At 43.1% G+C, this 19,002-nt stretch overlaps 1 protein-coding gene across 1 annotated transcript in view; it reads right to left on the bottom strand.

Moving 5' to 3' along the window:
* Positions 1-250: 250 nt before the first annotated feature.
* LOC121581915 (phospholipid-transporting ATPase IC-like) overlaps positions 251-19,002 on the bottom strand; it is a 43,811-nt gene continuing 25,059 nt past the window's right edge. Inside the window, exons 12-28 of the mRNA XM_041897318.2 lie at positions 15,545-15,735; positions 15,063-15,271; positions 14,733-14,776; positions 14,345-14,501; positions 13,828-14,016; positions 13,459-13,571; positions 12,994-13,158; positions 10,985-11,096; positions 10,471-10,546; positions 10,145-10,277; positions 9,669-9,957; positions 9,181-9,404; positions 8,803-8,886; positions 3,496-3,741; positions 3,079-3,217; positions 2,542-2,672; positions 251-2,232 (exon numbers count right to left, since the gene is read on the bottom strand). Of these exons, the coding sequence (XP_041753252.2) occupies positions 2,005-2,232; positions 2,542-2,672; positions 3,079-3,217; positions 3,496-3,741; positions 8,803-8,886; positions 9,181-9,404; positions 9,669-9,957; positions 10,145-10,277; positions 10,471-10,546; positions 10,985-11,096; positions 12,994-13,158; positions 13,459-13,571; positions 13,828-14,016; positions 14,345-14,501; positions 14,733-14,776; positions 15,063-15,271; positions 15,545-15,735 (2,730 nt within the window). The 3' untranslated portion in view covers positions 251-2,004. The remainder of the gene's footprint in view (positions 2,233-2,541; positions 2,673-3,078; positions 3,218-3,495; positions 3,742-8,802; positions 8,887-9,180; positions 9,405-9,668; positions 9,958-10,144; positions 10,278-10,470; positions 10,547-10,984; positions 11,097-12,993; positions 13,159-13,458; positions 13,572-13,827; positions 14,017-14,344; positions 14,502-14,732; positions 14,777-15,062; positions 15,272-15,544; positions 15,736-19,002) is intronic.

Genomic DNA, 19,002 nt, shown 5'->3' with positions numbered 1-19,002 from the left:
CTGTATATAGCCTCCCTACTGTTATTTTATTTTACTGCTGCGCTTTAATTATTTGCTTTTATTTTTTACTTAACACTTTATTTTCACTTTTTTAAAACTGCATTGCTGGTTAAGGGCTTGTAAGTAAGCATTTCACTGTAATGTCTACACCTGTTGTATTCGGTGCATGTGGCAAATAACATTTTATTTTATTTTATTTGATAGGCAGAAACCTTTTATTTTCCGTCTACAACTTGAGACCGAAAGCAGCTTCTCTGTATCGGTAGTCTTTATTCAAAGTCATTTTACAAAAGGGTTTTACATAATATGCTAAAAACAAGTTTTAAAAACAGTAGTGTTAAGAGTTTCCCAATGGATCTGTTGCTGTACACCAAATTGACTTTCTAACTATTTTAAAGATTTGTGTAGATATGTTACTTTGTACACAGAGAAACACAAGTATGCAACAGAATAAACAGAGGTTGTGTTTTTACCAGAGCCCTGGTCCAACGTAGAACACTACATAGGGATTAAAGTGTCATGTGGGACACAACAAGAGTATTGTTTCAGTTGACGGGTCATATTGATACGAGGCTGATCAAGGAAATCATGCATTTGGCCAATAACCATGGCTGAGTCTCAATCCAAATGGCTGCATCCTTGCAGACTGAGACGGCCCCTGTCAGAATCACAGAACTAGAATGGAGTTCTATTTTAGAATAGTTCCTTCTATTTCTATGGTCCGAATATGAAATGGTTTGGAATGTCAGAGAAAGAGACAGCATTAATGGAAAATATTGCAAATCACCAATTCCATTCATACTTCATTGATAAATTAGAGAGAGTTATGGCTGACTACTGACATTTGAGAATACTAGATGCTACTTGCATCCGGTTATGATATGAAAAGGGGGAATTTGGCTCAGGTAAAACAGGTCAAATGACAACAAGCAGTCCAGAGGTGCAGCAGGGTTCTATGGGAATCGATGTAAACAACTGGTTCAGCTTTAAAAGCATGTATACAATAAATTCATGTCCATATGAAGTGTGTCAAATGACTTACAGCAGTAAAGACACCATAAAATAAAAATAAAAGCTGTTGAAAACATATATAATCTAGTTAGAATCCAGCACTTATGAGCTTCCTTACAAGCCAACAAAAAAAATTAAGCTGAAATTCTTCTGCATAAAAAAAGAAAAAAACATGATTATGACACCCTTCTGACTGCAAGTATGCATTTAACAACTGATCCAGTAAAGTAAAATATAAACCAGCAATAATATTCACAATATATTAAATTAAGACAGTTTATAAGGCCAACTCCCAAGATCCAGAGGCAGTGCAATCCTTGTAATAGATAGCATTACTTTACACCGCGATAGGCTACATAGCCAAACCGAATACTCCAGGGCCCGTATTCACAAAGTGCTGCTCTAACATACATTTTCCCTTTTTGATCATATGAATAAGATTACATGTACGGGGGGGTGGGGGGGGGGACCTGGTCCTAGATCAGCACTCCCACTCTGAGGCTTCATGAATACAGGCCAAGGTATGTCAGGAGTACCCAGTGATGACGAGCTATGCTGCAACCATCCAGGAGAGGGAAACTAAAATAAGGCTTTTAAAAATCCTGAGATAAACATTGTTTGTTACACAATAAACCGTTATAACATTAACCCCAATAGTAGGGCTTCGGTGAGCTTTTGGATGGAAGATTCTTTGCATAGAGAGTCAGACCATGCCAGGTCGGTGAGATGAGGCCCAGTGATATGTTTCTCAGTTCCAGATGCATAGGGACAGGACAGGCTAGCCTGGTCCCAGATCTGTTTGTGCTGCCAGGCCAACTCTTACGGTCATTGTCACCATAGAGATAAGGTCATTCTACATCTATTCGTTTTATACCTATTGATTCTATATGTAATTCTATGATTGTCATGCGTGACAATGACCATAGGAGTAGGCAAGACCGCACAAACAGATCTGGGACCAGGCTAGTGCCAGGCCGGTGAGCCCCCCCCCCCTCACATGTTCTCAGCCTGAGGGACCTCTCTGACGCTGTCCCTGGGGTCGGGGCGAGCTATGGCAGGCCGTCGTCGGATGCTGCGGCCTGACGCGATGAGGTCGGCGTAACCCCGGGAGTGAGAAAAGGCGTAGGCCGAGCGGCGGGACTGTCTGCCGCGCTGGAAAGGTTCAGGTTTCTTCTCCTCTTCCTGTTCCTGTTCCTCGTACGTCTTCCTGTTCCTCTGGACCTGCGGCGGGAAACAATTATTCATAAAATCGTTCATAAATCGTTCATAAACAAGTTTAAAATATGGACGTGTGGTGGGTTTCATTCAAGAGCACTTCAGACAGGATGTGGTTCGCCAGATTTGGTGCCCCGTTTAAATCGCCGCAAAATCCACTGATCTCTGATACAAAAAAAATCTCTCCAAATATTGCAGTGGCAATGAGCTTTACCACGGCCTTACCACGGCCATGTCATGCCGAAATGTTACAGATATCAACACATTACGAGTAAAGTCCTTTTCGGGTTAGGGTTAGGGTTAGCCAGGCCTTACTTTGTCTCCAACAGATGGCCATATGGTTTTGTAGAGGAACTGGATGAAGATGACGGGTAGCAAGCTGATCCCCACAGTCAGGATGATGGTCAGCCACAGATAGGTCTGTCTGAGTGCGTTAGGGGCTACTCCTGACACACGCGGGAAAAACACAACATACGCTGGGTTATAAATGCTCAGTGATTACTCATCATCGTCACCCTCTGTGACAAGAGCCATATGGCCAGGGTCATGTTCATAAGGTGCAAACTGGAAGAAAACTGACAGAATTAGGGAGGTAATACCTAAACTTGTCCAATAAGAAACATTTGTTCTCCATTGTGAAACGTTTTGCTATAGTCTGTGTGCCCTAATGAACACGACCCAGGGTAGTATTCATTAGGGCATACAACGGAAAACTTTTTTACAAGTTACAAAGCAAAACGAATATGAGCTGCTCTTATTGGACAAGTCCAGGTAGTCTCTCACTGTTTTAGTCCGTTTTCATCCGTTTGATTCCTTATGAACAGGACCCAGATCTGAGGAGGCAGAACTCACCGGTGAAGGTGAAGGTTGAGGGGAAGATGACGTGAATTCCTGCACTGTGGATATCGAACATAATCCCGAAGTATATGGCTATACTGCAGAGGACAGCGAAGCAGTTCACAAAGGTCCAGTACGACGTCTCCAGAGATATCTGGGAGAGAAAGTAGAAGAGACCGAAAATTACATCATCCATTCGAACACTGTAGGAGGAAACAGCACTTGCTGTATAAATGGCCTCATAGCTTTTTTATTTGAGCTCAACATATTTCTGAAAACACACAAGAGTTTGTTTCTTGTAGTGATTATATGTGTATTGTGTCTACATGTAACTTGTGAGCTGTGGAAAGAATCTCCCTTTTTGACGGACAATAAACGTAAATCAATCAATCCATCCACCAATCAATGAATCAGTAAATCTAAGTCGGCTACCTGCAGGTTGACGGTGAAGATGAGAGAGGAGGCCATGACCACAGCGAGGGACTGGTAGTCTGAGGGTGCCTCTCCGTCCTGCCCCATGGTCTGGAGGAACGCCCCGAACGGGATGAAGAAGATCACCAGAGAGGTGAAGATGCCGTGGAACAGACTGATGAAGAAGTTCTTATAGTTGAACAGCGCCCCCTGCTGACCAGGGAGGTATAACTTGGGGAACTTTAGACTCAGCTTGTCGTTCACGTCCTTCAAGGAAACAGGAAATAGAAATTACATATTAGCTCAGGGCTTCCCAAACTTTTACTGCACATGATCCCAAATTGACACAAACGCAGGGGACCCCACTTGGACAAATGATATTCGCTAGTTAAGGCTGTGTGTTCATATTCACTACATTTTATGACCTGCAGGCTGTCCCAAAACATAATAATGACATGAAAGCACATTTTATTAGTGTAAGAGATCCTTTGTTGGCAATAAGTGGTTTTATTCTATACCCATTTGAAGATAAATAAGTTCTGAATTTGTTTGCTAATAAGATCAAATATTTTCTCAAGGGGCCCACGGGGATCCCATACAGTATCCCGACCACAAGTTTGGGAACCACTGTATGATCTTAATATTGATGTGCCATATGATCTCAACGAGACAGTGATAAAACAAATGAGGGGTTTTCATTTAAAATGTTCATAATTCAAAACATAAGCTCCTTTGTGACAACTTTGATTTGCTGTGGAAGCAACCAGCACTTATTTTTTTTTAAAGAGACGGGATTGACCCTAACCACAAGGGTTCCAGGATTATTTCCAGCAACATCGTAAACTGTTTCAGAGACTGACTGTCCAGGTCGGTTAGTGCTCCAGTTCTCCCTGTCATAATTAGCAACAGAGGACATGGAAAGCATGTTATGTCCCGTAGAAGTGCGGCCAATGTAAGTCCCCTCATTTATGTTCCTCTGTCAACCCAATCAAAGTCCTCCCGAGTGGCGCAGTGGTGTAAGGCACTGCATCGCAGTGCTAGCTGTGCCACTAGAGATCCTGGTTCGAATCCAGGCTCTGTCGTAGCCGGCCGCGACCGGGAGACCCATGGGGCGGCGCACAATTGGCCCAGTTTCGTCCAGGGTAGGGGAGGGAATGGCCGGCAGGGATGTAGCTCAGTTGGTAGAGCATGGCATTTGCAACGCCAGGGTTGTGGGTTCGATTCCAGTATAAAACATAAAAATGTATGCACTCACTAACTGTAAGTCGCTCTGGATAAGAGCGTCTGCTAAATGACTAAAATGTAAAACCCAGAAATCCCTTCCGTCAACCCGGCAATCCCTCAGTCAACCCAGCAGCTAGTGGTTAACTCAAGTGCAATTAGTTCTATTGTGAATTCCACATACATGGAGACCACTCGGTATTCAAATCACGTAGAGGGCTTGGGCTGTTGCACGTAAACGTGCGAAGCGTGATGTCAAAGATGGACCTTCTTCATGTCTGGCTGCATTTACATTTACGTCATTTAGCAGACGCTCTTATCCAGAGCGACTTACATGATACGAGCCCTGATATTCTGGTTCTCATAGAGAAGGACATTGACATTGCTGATTACAACATCTTCAGGTGTGATAGGCTGAAAAAGGGGGGAGGAGTATATGTGAAATCGACTGGTCTATGAGTGTCGCTATCCCCAAACAGTTTGAGTGTTTGTTTATAGGTGTGTCCTAATGCCAAAATATGTTATTTGTTTGTAGCAGAGATTTACCGCTCCCCCCTGATGCTGTTGATACTATTTCTGAATATTTAAAACATTTTCTGTCATCGGAATTATTCTAAACAAAAATAAACACAACATGCAACAATTTTAGTAAGTTACAGTTCATATAAGGAAATCAGTCAATTGAAATAAATTCATTAGGCCCTAATCTATGGATTTCACATGACTGGGAATCTGTTGGTCACAGATACCTTAAAAAAAGGTAGGGGCGTGTATAAAAAAAAGAAACCAGTCAGTATCTGGCGTGACCACCATTTGCCTCATGCAGCACGATACTTCTCCTTCGCATAGAGTTGATCAGGCTGTTGATTGTGGCCTGTGGAATGTTGTCCCACTCCTCTTCAATGGCTGTGTTAAGTTGGTGGATATTGGTGGGAACTGGAACACGCTGTCGTACAGGTCGATCCAGAACATCCCAAACATGCTCAACGGGTAACATGTCTGGTGAGTACGCAGGCCATGGAAGAACTGGGACATTTTCATGCTTCCAGGAATTGTGTACAGATCCTTGCGACATGGGGCCATGCATTATCATGCTGAAACATGAGGTGATGGCGGAGGATGAATGGCACGACAATGGGCCTCAGGATCTCGTCATGGTATCTCTGTGCATTCAAATTGCCATCGATAAAATGCAACTGAGTTCGTTGTCCGTAGCTTATGCCTGCCCATACCATAACCCCACCGCCACCATGGGGCACTCCGTTCACAACGTTGACATCAGCAAACCGCTCACCCACACAACACCATACACGTGACGTGGTCTGCAGTTCTGAGGCCGGTTGAACATACTGCCAAATTCTCTAAAACAACGTTTGTAGAGAAAATAATATTAAAATCTCTGGCAACAGCTCTGGTGGACATTCCTGCAGTCAGCATGTGACAAAACGGCACATTTTAGAGTGGCCTTTTATTGTCCCCAGCACAAGGTGCACCTGTGTAAGTATCGTGCTGTTTAATCAGCTTCTTGATATGCCACACCTGTCAGGTGGATGGATTATCTTGGCAAAGGAGAAATGCTCACTAACAGGGAAATAAACACATTTACGCACAACATTTTAGAGAAATAAGCTTTTTGTGCATAAGGAAAATGTCAGGGATATTTTATTTCAGCTCATGAAACATGGGACCAACACCTTGCGTTTATATTTTGGTTCAGTGTGGTTACTTTAGTAGATTCTAACCTGGATTGGCTCACCCCAGCCTCTAATCATTTAAAAAATATTTTGTCTTGACTAACCTGACTCAACTAAAATCGCCAAACCTACACTGATTACTGTTTTTTCCCACTGGCTATAGTATGCACCTATTTTAATGCTCTGGATAAGAGCATCTGCTTGAAAGAAAGACAGCAAAACCCTTATCGATTGAACTAAATAGCCCCCCACAAGTACTTATGGAGTGGTGTCTTTGCTAACGACATCACTGTCCTATTGCATGTATTAAGAGATTCCAAACAGAAAAACCTCGACCCTCGTATAATCATACAATTTACAAACACTCCAGGTGTTTATCTATTTATTTATTAATGATTTGTATTGCTCGGAACTTTCCTCTATTTTTACATTTAAGTCATTTTCTTGTGAATAGCTAGTGAAGAGAGCTGATAAGAAGAGGAATATGAAATCAACAAGATACTTGAGGACCCCACTGAACAACAATGGTCCAGTCAGACAGGGTCTTCATCCCAAATGGCACCCTATACCCCGTAAGGCTCTGGCCAAAAGTAGTGCACTATGTAGGGAATAGGGTGCCATTTGGGATGCATAAAGTGTGATTAATTTACATTTAAGTCATTTAGCAGACGCTCTTATCCAGAGACGACTTACAAAATTGGTGCGTTCAACTTAGGATAGCCAGTGGGACAACCACATCTTGAGCACAGTAAGTACACTTCTTCAAACAAGCAGCTGTGAGCAAAGTCAGTGCAATCAGGGACAACTACATCTCGATCACAATAACTACATTTCTTTAAATCTCTATCAGCTTCATGCCAGAACCTGAATTGGCTCTAGCTAGACCTTTTCTCATCTATTTTATATCCTCTGGCAGATGAACACGCACCCTTTAAAACGCCTTAGAGTTAAAGATTGAACAAATGATGTGAAATCAGGCCTGGACCAAGGCTAGAAAAAAACTGACTGTAGCTGATTGGCAGCTTTTCAGGCAATTGCGAAATAGATGTACTTCCTCAAGAAAGCTAAATAAAGCTAATTTCTAAGTTCCACCTCGGACTCTGCTGGTGAGCTGTCTAATTTTGGAAAACAGTTAATGCACTGAAACGTGGAAATTCCTCTCCTTCCCTGACTAAGCAAGTTGTGTCTAAATGAGATAAAATGCTGATTAACAGAATCTCTGCAGAATGTTTTTATTTGAAAGATAGAGGTTTAATTGACCCTGGTCAGTTAGTCTCCCAGCCTCTAGTTGGCTCGATGGAAGATCAGTCAACTTCTAGTGAATATTTGTTTTCATTTCAACAACTTTCTACTTGTGATCTGCTAGATGCCTTGCGTAAGATTGATGTAAAAAAAAAAATCCACTGGGGCTGATTTCCTTTCTTGCTGCATCTTTATGCTTCCCTGATTGCATAGTCATTAGCTAGGTTTCCATCCAATTGGTGACAGAATTTCCTGCGAATATTCAAAAATCTGCATAAAGAAAATATGCGCATGTTCCCATCAGTGGTGTTTCCACCAAACGGACTTGTTGCGGATTAAAAAAGGGTATTGCCCCCACGGCAGAGCCGGCACTACGCTACGGGGTGGCAAAGCCGGGTATGGACCGCCCCCAGATAGAATTTGTGCCCCCTCCCCACAGTTTTGTTCCCCCATAAACATAACAAAATGGTATATGAATTACCCTGCCCGGTTTTGCCAATGTAGCGCTGCCGGGACTGCCAGTAGCACAGACCGGGACAGAGGCTATATGCCGGGTGTTAACTCTTGATCAGAGGAGGGGTGAGGGATATAATAATGTAATATCTAAAATCCAAAGATGCATTCTGATTGGGCACCGAAGTCATAAGGTACCACCTTCATTACCTTGTTTAGGAAACTCATTGGATCCCAGCGTGGGTTTTTTTCCACTTTTGCAGACAGATACAGCTAATAGTAGGCTAGGTAGTAGCTGCGCACTGAATAACGTTGGGGCATCTACAGCAAATGTGCGAAAATTCATTCTCCACCCTGAAGAACGTATTATTCAGTGAACACAGACTGAACACAGAGCATGTTACGTCAAACGAAAAAAAGCCCAGCTCGTCCAGCTGGCATTTGAGAGGGACCTGACAACTGGCGCCCCCGTATATATATATAGCCAAGTCATCATTACTCATTGTGTATTTATTATTGCTTGTTATTATTTCTCTATTTTCTTTCTCTCTGCATTGTTGGTGATGCTAGAGGTCAAAGTTCAGAGGTCACTGTAAGTAAGCATTTCACTGTTGTTTACGAAGCATGTGACGAATACAAATTAGATTTTGATATATTATGGATATTTTCCAAAAAGGACAACGCAAACATTCTCCATGTAGCTGCTATAATAACTTACCTGATCTAACAATCCAACCAGCAGGACAGGAAGAGAGCTGTACATCACATTGTACAAGGTGATGAACCAATCTTCATAGGCAATCTGGAGTGGGTATGATAAAGTTATAAAATCACACAATCATGTATTCCTCTATCATCAAATACATGTCCACATTTAGGATCAAATCATCTTTACCATAGTATACGGTACAAAAAAAGTAAAAAAAAAAAAATTTGGGGGGGGGGTTTTGAAGTTAATCTAGATAAGTGGTGTGACTACTGCTGGGTTTCTAAAATGGTACCCTAGTTCACGTAGGGCTCCAGTCAAAAGTAGTGCACTATTTAGAGAATGGGGTGCCAGTTTGGGACGCGCCCTACCTCTAGAACATTCCCTCACCTGAGCTGAGAACCCGCTGAAGAAGGAGTACCAGAAGTGGACCAGGGTGAAGGCAAAGTTCTTGAAGAAGAAGAAGCGGAGGAACTTGCACATGCGGATGTAGGACCAGCGGCCGTGCACCAGCAGGAGACGCTCCAGGTAGCGGAACTGAGCCAAGGCATAGTCACTGGACATCACCGCCTGCATGCCCTCCTGACCGGATATACCCACACCGATGTCTGCAGCTGGAGCAAGAGAAGGTGAGGGGGGGGGGGAAGAGAAACAGAAACAGAGAATTAGTCTCCAACAGCTGAAGAGGTGAGGAGCTAGCAAAGTGTTAGTAGATACTACATAACACTGCTATAAAACTACATGGAATCAGAGAGTAATGGCTATCAATAATAGTATTCGTTTCAAGGCTTTGTGGTGAAAACAAACAAAAATTCTGCTATAACAACTGCTAACAAATAATGAATAATTTAAAACAGTAAATCAATATCCTCCCGTACTCTTGATCATGTTGACGTCGTTGGCTCCGTCTCCGATGGACAGCGTCACGGCCTTCTTATATCTCTTCACTAGGCTGACCACGTTGGCCTTCTGCTTGGGCGTGACCCGGCAGCAGATGACCGCCTCGCACTCGCACGCCATGTTCACAAAGTCCACCTGACGAGTCTCCTTCTCCCAGTCGTCGATTGGCTGGGTGGTGTCCTGGGGCGTGGCAGAGGCGGGTCTCCTTCCAAGCCGCTTCAAGCGAAGGCGGCGGCGCTTCTTCTTTTTCTCGTATAAGATCTCGTTCTGTGAAGAGAAAGACAGACGTGCCTATTTAGTCTTTAGAAGAATAATATACTTTATATTGTTCACAAAAGAAAAACTTGACACAACATTTTTTTTTTTTTAAGTATTAGGCTGAGTCAACTGTACGCTTTTTAAGGATCATTTAAAAGTTGAACAGCAACAGTAACTAGCAGTAGTCTCCACTCACCAGCCAGCCTCCAGTAATGATGAGTGCGTTCCTGCCAGACTCGGGGAAGAACGGGTCCGGCACCTTCTTCCTGGTTCGACCCAACGCAGGCAGTTGGTCCCTCCGGTTTGTCTGTCTGATTCGCAGCTTCTCACTATCACACACACACACAAGGCCGTCAAAAACATCAGAACTACATCTTACACTCAACTACAATCTCTATAACCGTTTTTTTATCGTAACGTAACTCTGTAAATACAGCAGTAGCCATTACAGCTACACACCGATGAGTCCCATCAAGCACTGGGACCCATAGACCCAAACTTCTCTAATATCTTAAAACCTACTTGATATCCTCCCCATAATGGATCTGCATGTTGTCGTCAAGCAGCTTACAGGAATAGCCAATGTTCTCAGCCGTTTCTGCAGGGAGGAAATGTTAAAGAAAATGTTAAATGTTTCTTTCCATCCCAGCCATCAATACACACTTAAATCGATCAAGCTGCAAACTCTGTGAAGTAGCAACTCAAGATGTTATCTCAGTCGTTAAATCAACAGTAACACATTGTTAGGGAGGTAGGTAAACATGGTTTTAATCAACAGTAACACATTGTTAGGGAGGTAGGTAAACATGGTTTTAATCAACAGTAACACATTGTTGGGAGGTAAACATGGGCTATGCAGCCCAAGTGGCACCCTATTCCCTATACTGTATACTGTACAGTAGTACACTACTATGGGCCCTGGTTAAAAGCAGTGCCTTATATAGGGAATAAGGACTGAACCCTACTGTAGCCCAGTCATTGGTTAGATCGGAGGCTGGCCGCTCTGGGAACCTTTCTTGACATCCTTTTCTCTCACCTTTCTTATCTCCAGTGAGAACCCAGATCTTGATGTCAGCCTTTGCCAGCTTGGCGATGGTCTCAGGAACCCCGTCCTGTAGCTTGTCCTCGATGGCAGTCGCTCCGATCATCTGCGAAAGGACGTAAACAACGCAAAACCGGGTTACTTTTCCAAGCAGAAAGAAGTGGCTTTAATAAAATCAAGAGTCAGATTTCATTGATAACTTTGGTAACACAGGAGTAGGGGTGTTAACCCCGGTGTCCTGACTATCCATGGTCACTATAAATCCCATGGCTCTTATTGTAAGAGTAGGGGTGTTTAAAACCATGTTTACCTACCTCCCTAACAATGTGTTACTGTTGATTAAAACCATGTTTACCTACCTCCTAACAATGTGTTACTGTTGATTAAAACCATGTTTACCTACCTCCTAACAATGTGTTACTGTTGATTAAAACCATGTTTACCTACCTCCTAACAATGTGTTACTGTTGATTTAAAACCATGTTTACCTACCTCCCTAACAATGTGTTACTGTTGATTTAAAACCATGTTTACCTACCTCCCTAACAATGTGTTACTGTTGATTTAAAACCATGTTTACCTACCTCCTAACAATGTGTTACTGTTGATTAAAACCATGTTTACCTACCTCCCAACAATGTGTTACTGTTGATTAAAACCATGTTTACCTACCTCCCTAACAATGTGTTACTGTTGATTAAAACCATGTTTACCTACCTCCCTAACAATGTGTTACTGTTGATTAAAACCATGTTTACCTACCTCCTAACAATGTGTTACTGTTGATTAAAACCATGTTTACCTACCTCCCTAACAATGTGTTACTGTTGATTTAAAACCATGTTTACCTACCTCCCTAACAATGTGTTACTGTTGATTTAAAACCATGTTTACCTACCTCCCTAACAATGTGTTACTGTTGATTAAAACCATGTTTACCTACCTCCCTAACAATGTGTTACTGTTGATTTAAAACCATGTTTACCTACCTCCTAACAATGTGTTACTGTTGATTAAAACCATGTTTACCTACCTCCCTAACAATGTGTTACTGTTGATTTAAAACCATGTTTACCTACCTCCTAACAATGTGTTACTGTTGATTAAAACCATGTTTACCTACCTCCCTAACAATGTGTTACTGTTGATTTAAAACCATGTTTACCTACCTCCCAACAATGTGTTACTGTTGATTAAAACCATGTTTACCTACCTCCTAACAATGTGTTACTGTTGATTAAAACCATGTTTACCTACCTCCTAACAATGTGTTACTGTTGATTTAAAACCATGTTTACCTACCTCCCAACAATGTGTTACTGTTGATTAAAACCATGTTTACCCACCTCCTAACAATGTGTTACTGTTGATTAAAACCATGTTTACCTACCTCCCAACAATGTGTTACTGTTGATTAAAACCATGTTTACCTACCTCCCAACAATGTGTTACTGTTGATTAAAACCATGTTTACCTACCTCCCTAACAATGTGTTACTGTTGATTAAAACCATGTTTACCTACCTCCTAACAATGTGTTACTGTTGATTAAAACCATGTTTACCTACCTCCCAACAAAAATGTATGCACTCACTAACTGTAAGTGGCTCTGGATAAGAGCGTCTGCTAAATGACTAAAATGTAAATGTTAATCCCGGGGGTCCTGGTTACATTTCCAATCTGGCCCTCATACCATCATGGCCACCTAATCATCCCCAGCTTCCAATTGGCTCATTCATCCCCCACCTCCTCTCCCCTGTAACTACTCCCCATGTCGTTACTGTAAATGAGAACGTGTTCTCAGTTAATTTACCTGGTAAAATACGGATTAAAAAACACTTTCCTTAAAACCTGCAGGTACAATGCATTGTAAGAGCATGTATAACCCACTTATGGCATCTTATTAATATATCTTAATGATCCTGACCAAATGCCAGCCTTCTACATTGAAGAAGTGATTCAATTGACAATTGATTGATTTAAGTATTTTGGCGTGTGTCTTACCATGAGGTTGCTCTCAATCTGTTCATACACTCGATCCAGAGCGGCCTCCCTGTTGCCCATAGCAACACTGGCAGCCTTGTGCTTCTTAGCCCAGGCATCAAACTCCTGCTTACTGATGTCCTTATAGCACAGACACAGGGTCCGGAGAGTCTCGTTGGCGAAGATCTACAACGGAAGAGAAATACTTCAAATGGAGCACCAATGAAAACATGCATATTTTTTTCAGAAACTATTTGAGCTCAAGCTTCATTTTTTTACGTGACCAACCAAAAAGCAAAAAAAGTCCAGAATGCTCAGAGTTCAACCACAACATCAAACTAAGGCCACTGCTACTACACATTAGGTTCAAAGCCATACAGCAGGGGTCTCAAACTATGATGTCAGAATGTGGCCCCTGGGCAAAAGGAGTTTGGGGACACCTGCCATATTAAAAAAGATACCCCAGAACAGATATTGTTGACTCACGTCCAGAGCAGTCTGGGTCACCTCCTTGTGTCTGGAGTTAGGAGAGAGGCGTTCGTAAATGACCGTGTCTGCTCCTTTGCAGTACAAACGGATCCGGCTGTCGGGGAGCCTCACTGTGTGTGAGAGTGAGAGTGAGCGAGAGAGAGACAGAGAGACAAGACAGCGCGTTAGTGAGGTGGTCACAGTGAAAGGGATAGTATTGCAAAATTCCAGAAGCTTTCCCAAAAGTTCCCAAAAAATCCAGGAATAAGCAGGGAGGGAATTCTACAACTAGGAATTCCAATAAACTTGGGAACATTGAGGAAAATATCCAGAGCTTTACAACCCTAGAAAAGGCCCAGGGGTGGCAGTCTTAAAACAGTCACTCACGGATGATGGACATGCGTTTGCGGTCGCTGTTAAAGTCGAGCAGGGCCAACACCTCGTAGGTCATCTCCTGGTCCATCTCGCTGATGGTGATGGTGTCCTGGGTACGGGACAGGAACACAAAACCAAAGTTCCTGGCAGCCGTCACCAGAGCCCCCTCGTCAGGAGAGGCTGCCTGGTACACCAACTCATCTGAAGACAACAGACGCACATCAACTCTGGGGCCAGAGAGCTTATGTTTCACCTTCATTATAGACTATTCATCGGTGTCTGTGGTACGCTAAACTAAGACTACCTGTTTGTGTATGTTCCTATTAAAATAAATATTGGTCTGGTTCCCCAAGACAAAGATAAAGCTCGATCCTGGACAAAGAAGGATTTTCAATGAAAATTCTCCATTGCTTTTTTAGTTCAGGACCAGGCTTTACAGGTGTCCAGGAAACCAGCCCATTATGTATGAACAGTGACCTCTGAACTTTGACCTCTAGCATCACTAGAATGCAGGTTGCCTAGCGCTCACCTTCTTTCTGCTCCACCATGACAGTGTGACACAGAGACAGCAGCTTGAAGAACTCCAGGGCGTCTTTGTCCTTCTTGGACCGGATGCAGGCCACCAGGGAATGATCCAGGTACTCAAACTTGCTGTCTGCATACTTGTTCCAGCTGAAGTCCACCGGCTGTGAAGGACCAAGGGGAAGAAATGACCATCAACGCAATGCTATAGATAGACTTGGAGGGCCCGTTTCCTGGACCCAGATTAAGCCTAGTCCTGGACTAAGAACACTTTCAAAATTGGGGAATCTCCATTGAACATGCTTTTTAGTCTGAGACTACGCTTCATCTGTGTTCGGGAAACTGACCCTGATAGTTCTATTTTAATGTGATCTGAACAGAATAGTAATCCTCACCCTTCCACGATTCAGAGTCACTCCCTCGGCAGTGGAGGGGTCGCCTGTCAAAATGAAAATGATTTGTTATTTGTTATACTTAGTCATGTAACATGTCACGATACAGGCGTCTTCACAACATTTTTTTCATGTCTAACACAATGCAGTGGACCAGAATGTCCATCCAAGTCAGGATGTAAAGTGTAGCATGGTGTACTGCAGTAACCATAATGCTCAGTAGAACCTATCCATTTTTATCTGCGTGAAGATGTTCCTGAAGATAACATATAGATGTTCCTCCCTTCTCCTTATCAATACATGGCGTCAGAAGCGAAAGGACATTTCTCTAACCGAAGGTGCGTCCAGCGATGGTGCACTTCTTGAAGGCCATGATGTTCTGCGTGAGGGTGCCGGTCTTGTCTGAGAAGATGTACTCGATCTGACCCAGTTGTTCGTTGAGGGTGGTGGTGCGGGCCTTGGCTGGGGTGTCTTTCTCCTGGTAGTACATCTGAAGGTCCCAGTTGATGAACTTAGACTGGCCCAAACGAATCACCTCCACACTGGATATTAAGCAGAGGAAATAAAAACACATTCATCATGACAGTCAGGTTAGGAGAAATTCTATGTTCCAGGTTAGTCTCTCCTAACAGACGAAAACATAGCTGGCCAGAGGAGAGATTCTGGGTTGCTGATATTAGCCTCAGGTAAATTGAGGTCTGTGTGTTTAGGATATTTGGAACTTGGATATATGACCATTCTGATCCTTTGACACAACCACCTCTTCTGAGATAGTGGATAGTAGAGGGTACTAGCCTGGGTTAGAGACGACTCACCTGACGTAGAGGGAGATGGGAACCATGGTGTTGAGCACGATGATGTATCCCCAGAAGCTGAGGAAACCTCTGTAAGAAGCAGTCTGGTCCTTGCCGTCATTCAGATACCAGGCTTTGCTGCCTACCTCCTCGTACCAGAAGGAGTTTCCGATGGCCAGGCCAGCACACAACAGGATCAGGATTACAAAGATCTGTTGGAGGGAAGAGGGAAGAGGGATGAGCTTTTGGAGCTCTGTGTCTCTGTTACGTTCCCCAGTTTCTGTGTTGTGGTTTGTGTATTTTCATGTATGCATTTCAGGAAATGGGTTCCTGAAATTCCCCAACAAGCAGCTGATTGATTGGATGAACATTGATTATTGGAGAGCTGACCCCGCGCCCTCGTCAGGACGCAGCGGTCTCCAATTACCAACTCCTTCTGAAGCTATATAAGCCCCAGTTGCTCAGAAGGGGGGGGGGGGGACCAGAATGGCTGAGAGTTATAGCATGTTGGTTGTTGCTAAGACATTTGGTATGTACTGTGTAGTTGTTGCTGTGAGAACCAATTGTAATGTTTTGTGTTAGTTTGTTGCTTAGAGAGTTTCTTTAATGTCCTGAGTTAGTTTTTTTTCTCAGGTTTTGTTGTGAACCAGTTTGTGCTATTTTTGTTTCATTTGTTCCCAAGGGGGGAAGGGGAAGGCACCTAGGGAGTGCTTAGGCAAGAGGCCCGCGGGCATACATTACCCGTAGAAGTTAACCGTCTATGCACACTAGGAAAGACCTGGGCGGACCATCCCCTGTATTTTGGTTAGTGCACCAGGTGGTGCTAGTTAAGTAGTAGTGGGTAGGCAGGTAAGGAAGGAGAGGGGGCTTTGATATTTACTTTCTTTGCTTTGGTTCCGTCCAGCCCCTTTTTTCCCCAAACTTACCGTGCGAAGGAATAAATTCCCTGTTAACGGTTTTCTCTGCCTTTTGTCATCCTTACTCACACCTAGAGTCCCATACCTCTTTCACACCACGGAGAGTTGAGTTGTAGCAGGGTGTTGCGTTCCCTCTTCCTGAGAGGAGTGCGTAACAGTCTCTATGCCCTCATCTCAAGCATTATACAGCGCCTTCAGAAAGTATTCACACCCCATTGACTTATTCCACATTTTTGTTGTGTTACAGCCTGAATTCAAAATGAATTCTATTGAGATTGTGTCACTGGCCTACACACTATACCCCACATAATGTCGTGGAATTATGCTTTTAGAAATGTTTACAAATTAATAAAAAAATGAAAAGCTGAAATGTCTTGAGTCAATAAGTATTCAACCCCTTTGTTATGGCAAGCCTAAACTTAGCTTTACAAGTCACATAATAAGTTGCATGGACTTACTCTGTGTGCAGTAGTGTTTAACATGATCTATGAATGACTACCTCATCTCTGTACCCCACACATACATACAATTATCTGTAAGGTCCCTCAGTCCAGCAGTGAATTTCAAAACACAGATTCAACCACCAAGACCAGGGAGGTTTTCCAAAGCCTTGCAAAGGGCACCTATTGGTAGATGGGTAAAAATAAATATCCCTTTGAGCATGGTGAAGTTATTAATTAGACTTTGGTGGGTGTATCAATTGAACCAGTCACTAAAAAGATACAGGCGTCCTTCCTAACTCAGTTGCCGGAGAGGAAGGAAACCGCTCAGGGATTTCACCATGAGGCCAATGGTGACTTTAAAACAGTTACAGAGTTTAATGGCTGTGATAGGAGAGAACTGAGGATGGATCAACAACATTGTAGTTCCTCCACAATACTAACCTAATTGACAGAGTGAAAAGAAGGAAGCCTGTACAGAATAAAAAATATTCCAGAACATGCATCCTGTTTGCAACAAGGCACTAAAGTAAAACTGCAAAAAATGTGGCTAAGAAATTAACTTTATGTCCTGAATATAAAGTGTTATGTTTGGGGCAAATCCTACACGTCACTGAGTACCAGTCTTCATATTTTCAAGCATTGTGGTGGCTGCATCATGTTATGGGTATGCTTGCAATCGGCAATGACAAGGGAGTTTTTTTTAGAAACGGAATTGAGCTAAGCACAGTTAAAATCCTAGAGGTTAAACCTGGTTCAGTCTGCTTTCCATCAGACACTGGGAGACTAGAGGAAAACCTGGTTCAGTCTGCTTTCCACCAGACACTGGGAGACTAGAGGTTAAACCTGGTTCAGTCTGCTTTCCATCAGACACTGGGAGACTAGAGGAAAACCTGGTTCAGTCTGCTTTCCACCAGACACTGGGAGACTAGAGGAAAACCTGGTTCAGTCTGCTTTCCACCAGACACTGGGAGACTAGAGGAAAACCTGGTTCAGTCTGCTTTCCACCAGACACTGGGAGACTAGAGGAAAACCTGGTTCAGTCTGCTTTCCACCAGACACTGGGAGACTAGAGGAAAACCTGGTTCAGTCTGCTTTCCACCAGACACTGGGAGACTAGAGGAAAACCTGGTTCAGTCTGCTTTCCACCAGACACTGGGAGACTAGAGGAAAACCTGGTTCAGTCTGCTTTCCACCAGACACTGGGAGACTAGAGGAAAACCTGGTTCAGTCCGCTTTCCACCAGACACTGGGAGACTAGAGGAAAACCTGGTTCAGTCCGCTTTCCACCAGACACTGGGAGACTAGAGGAAAACCTGGTTCAGTCCGCTTTCCACCAGACACTGGGAGACTAGAGGAAAACCTGGTTCAGTCTGCTTTCCACCAGACACTGGGAGACTAGAGGAAAACCTGGTTCAGTCTGCTTTCCACCAGACACTGGGAGACTAGAGGAAAACCTGGTTCAGTCCGCTTTCCACCAGACACTGGGAGACTAGAGGAAAACCTGGTTCAGTCCGCTTTCCACCAGACACTGGGAGACTAGAGGAAAACCTGGTTCAGTCTGCTTTCCACCAGACACTGGGAGACTAGAGGAAAACCTGGTTCAGTCTGCTTTCCACTAGACACTGGGAGACAAGATCACCTTTCAGCAGGACAATAACCTAAAACACAAGGCCAAATCTACACTGGAGTTGCTTACCAAGAAGACAGTGAATTTTCCTGAGTGGCCGAGTTACAGTTTGGACTTAAATCTACTTGAAATTTTATGGCAAGACTGAAAAATGGCTGTCTAGCACTGATCAACAACCAACTTGACAGAGCTTGAAGAATTTAAAAAAGAATAAAATGGGTAAATATTGCGCAATCCAGGTGTGTGAAGCTCTTAGAGACTTATCCAGAACGAATCACAGCTGTAATCACTGTCAAAGGTGAATCTAACATGTATTGACTCAGGGGTGTGAATACTAAGTAAAATGAGATATTTCTGTATTTCATTTTCAATACATAAAAAAAAATATATATATATATTCACTGTCATTATGGGCTATTGTGTGTAGACTGGTAATAAATTAAATGAATCCATTTTGAATTCAGGATGTAACAACAACATGTGGAATAAGTC

Source organism: Coregonus clupeaformis, chromosome 15 (genome assembly GCF_020615455.1).
Source record: "Coregonus clupeaformis isolate EN_2021a chromosome 15, ASM2061545v1, whole genome shotgun sequence".
NCBI lineage: Eukaryota > Metazoa > Chordata > Actinopteri > Salmoniformes > Salmonidae > Coregonus > Coregonus clupeaformis.
The sequence above is the reverse complement of the archived record's forward strand: the minus strand, read 5'-3'. Positions and strand labels throughout refer to the sequence as shown.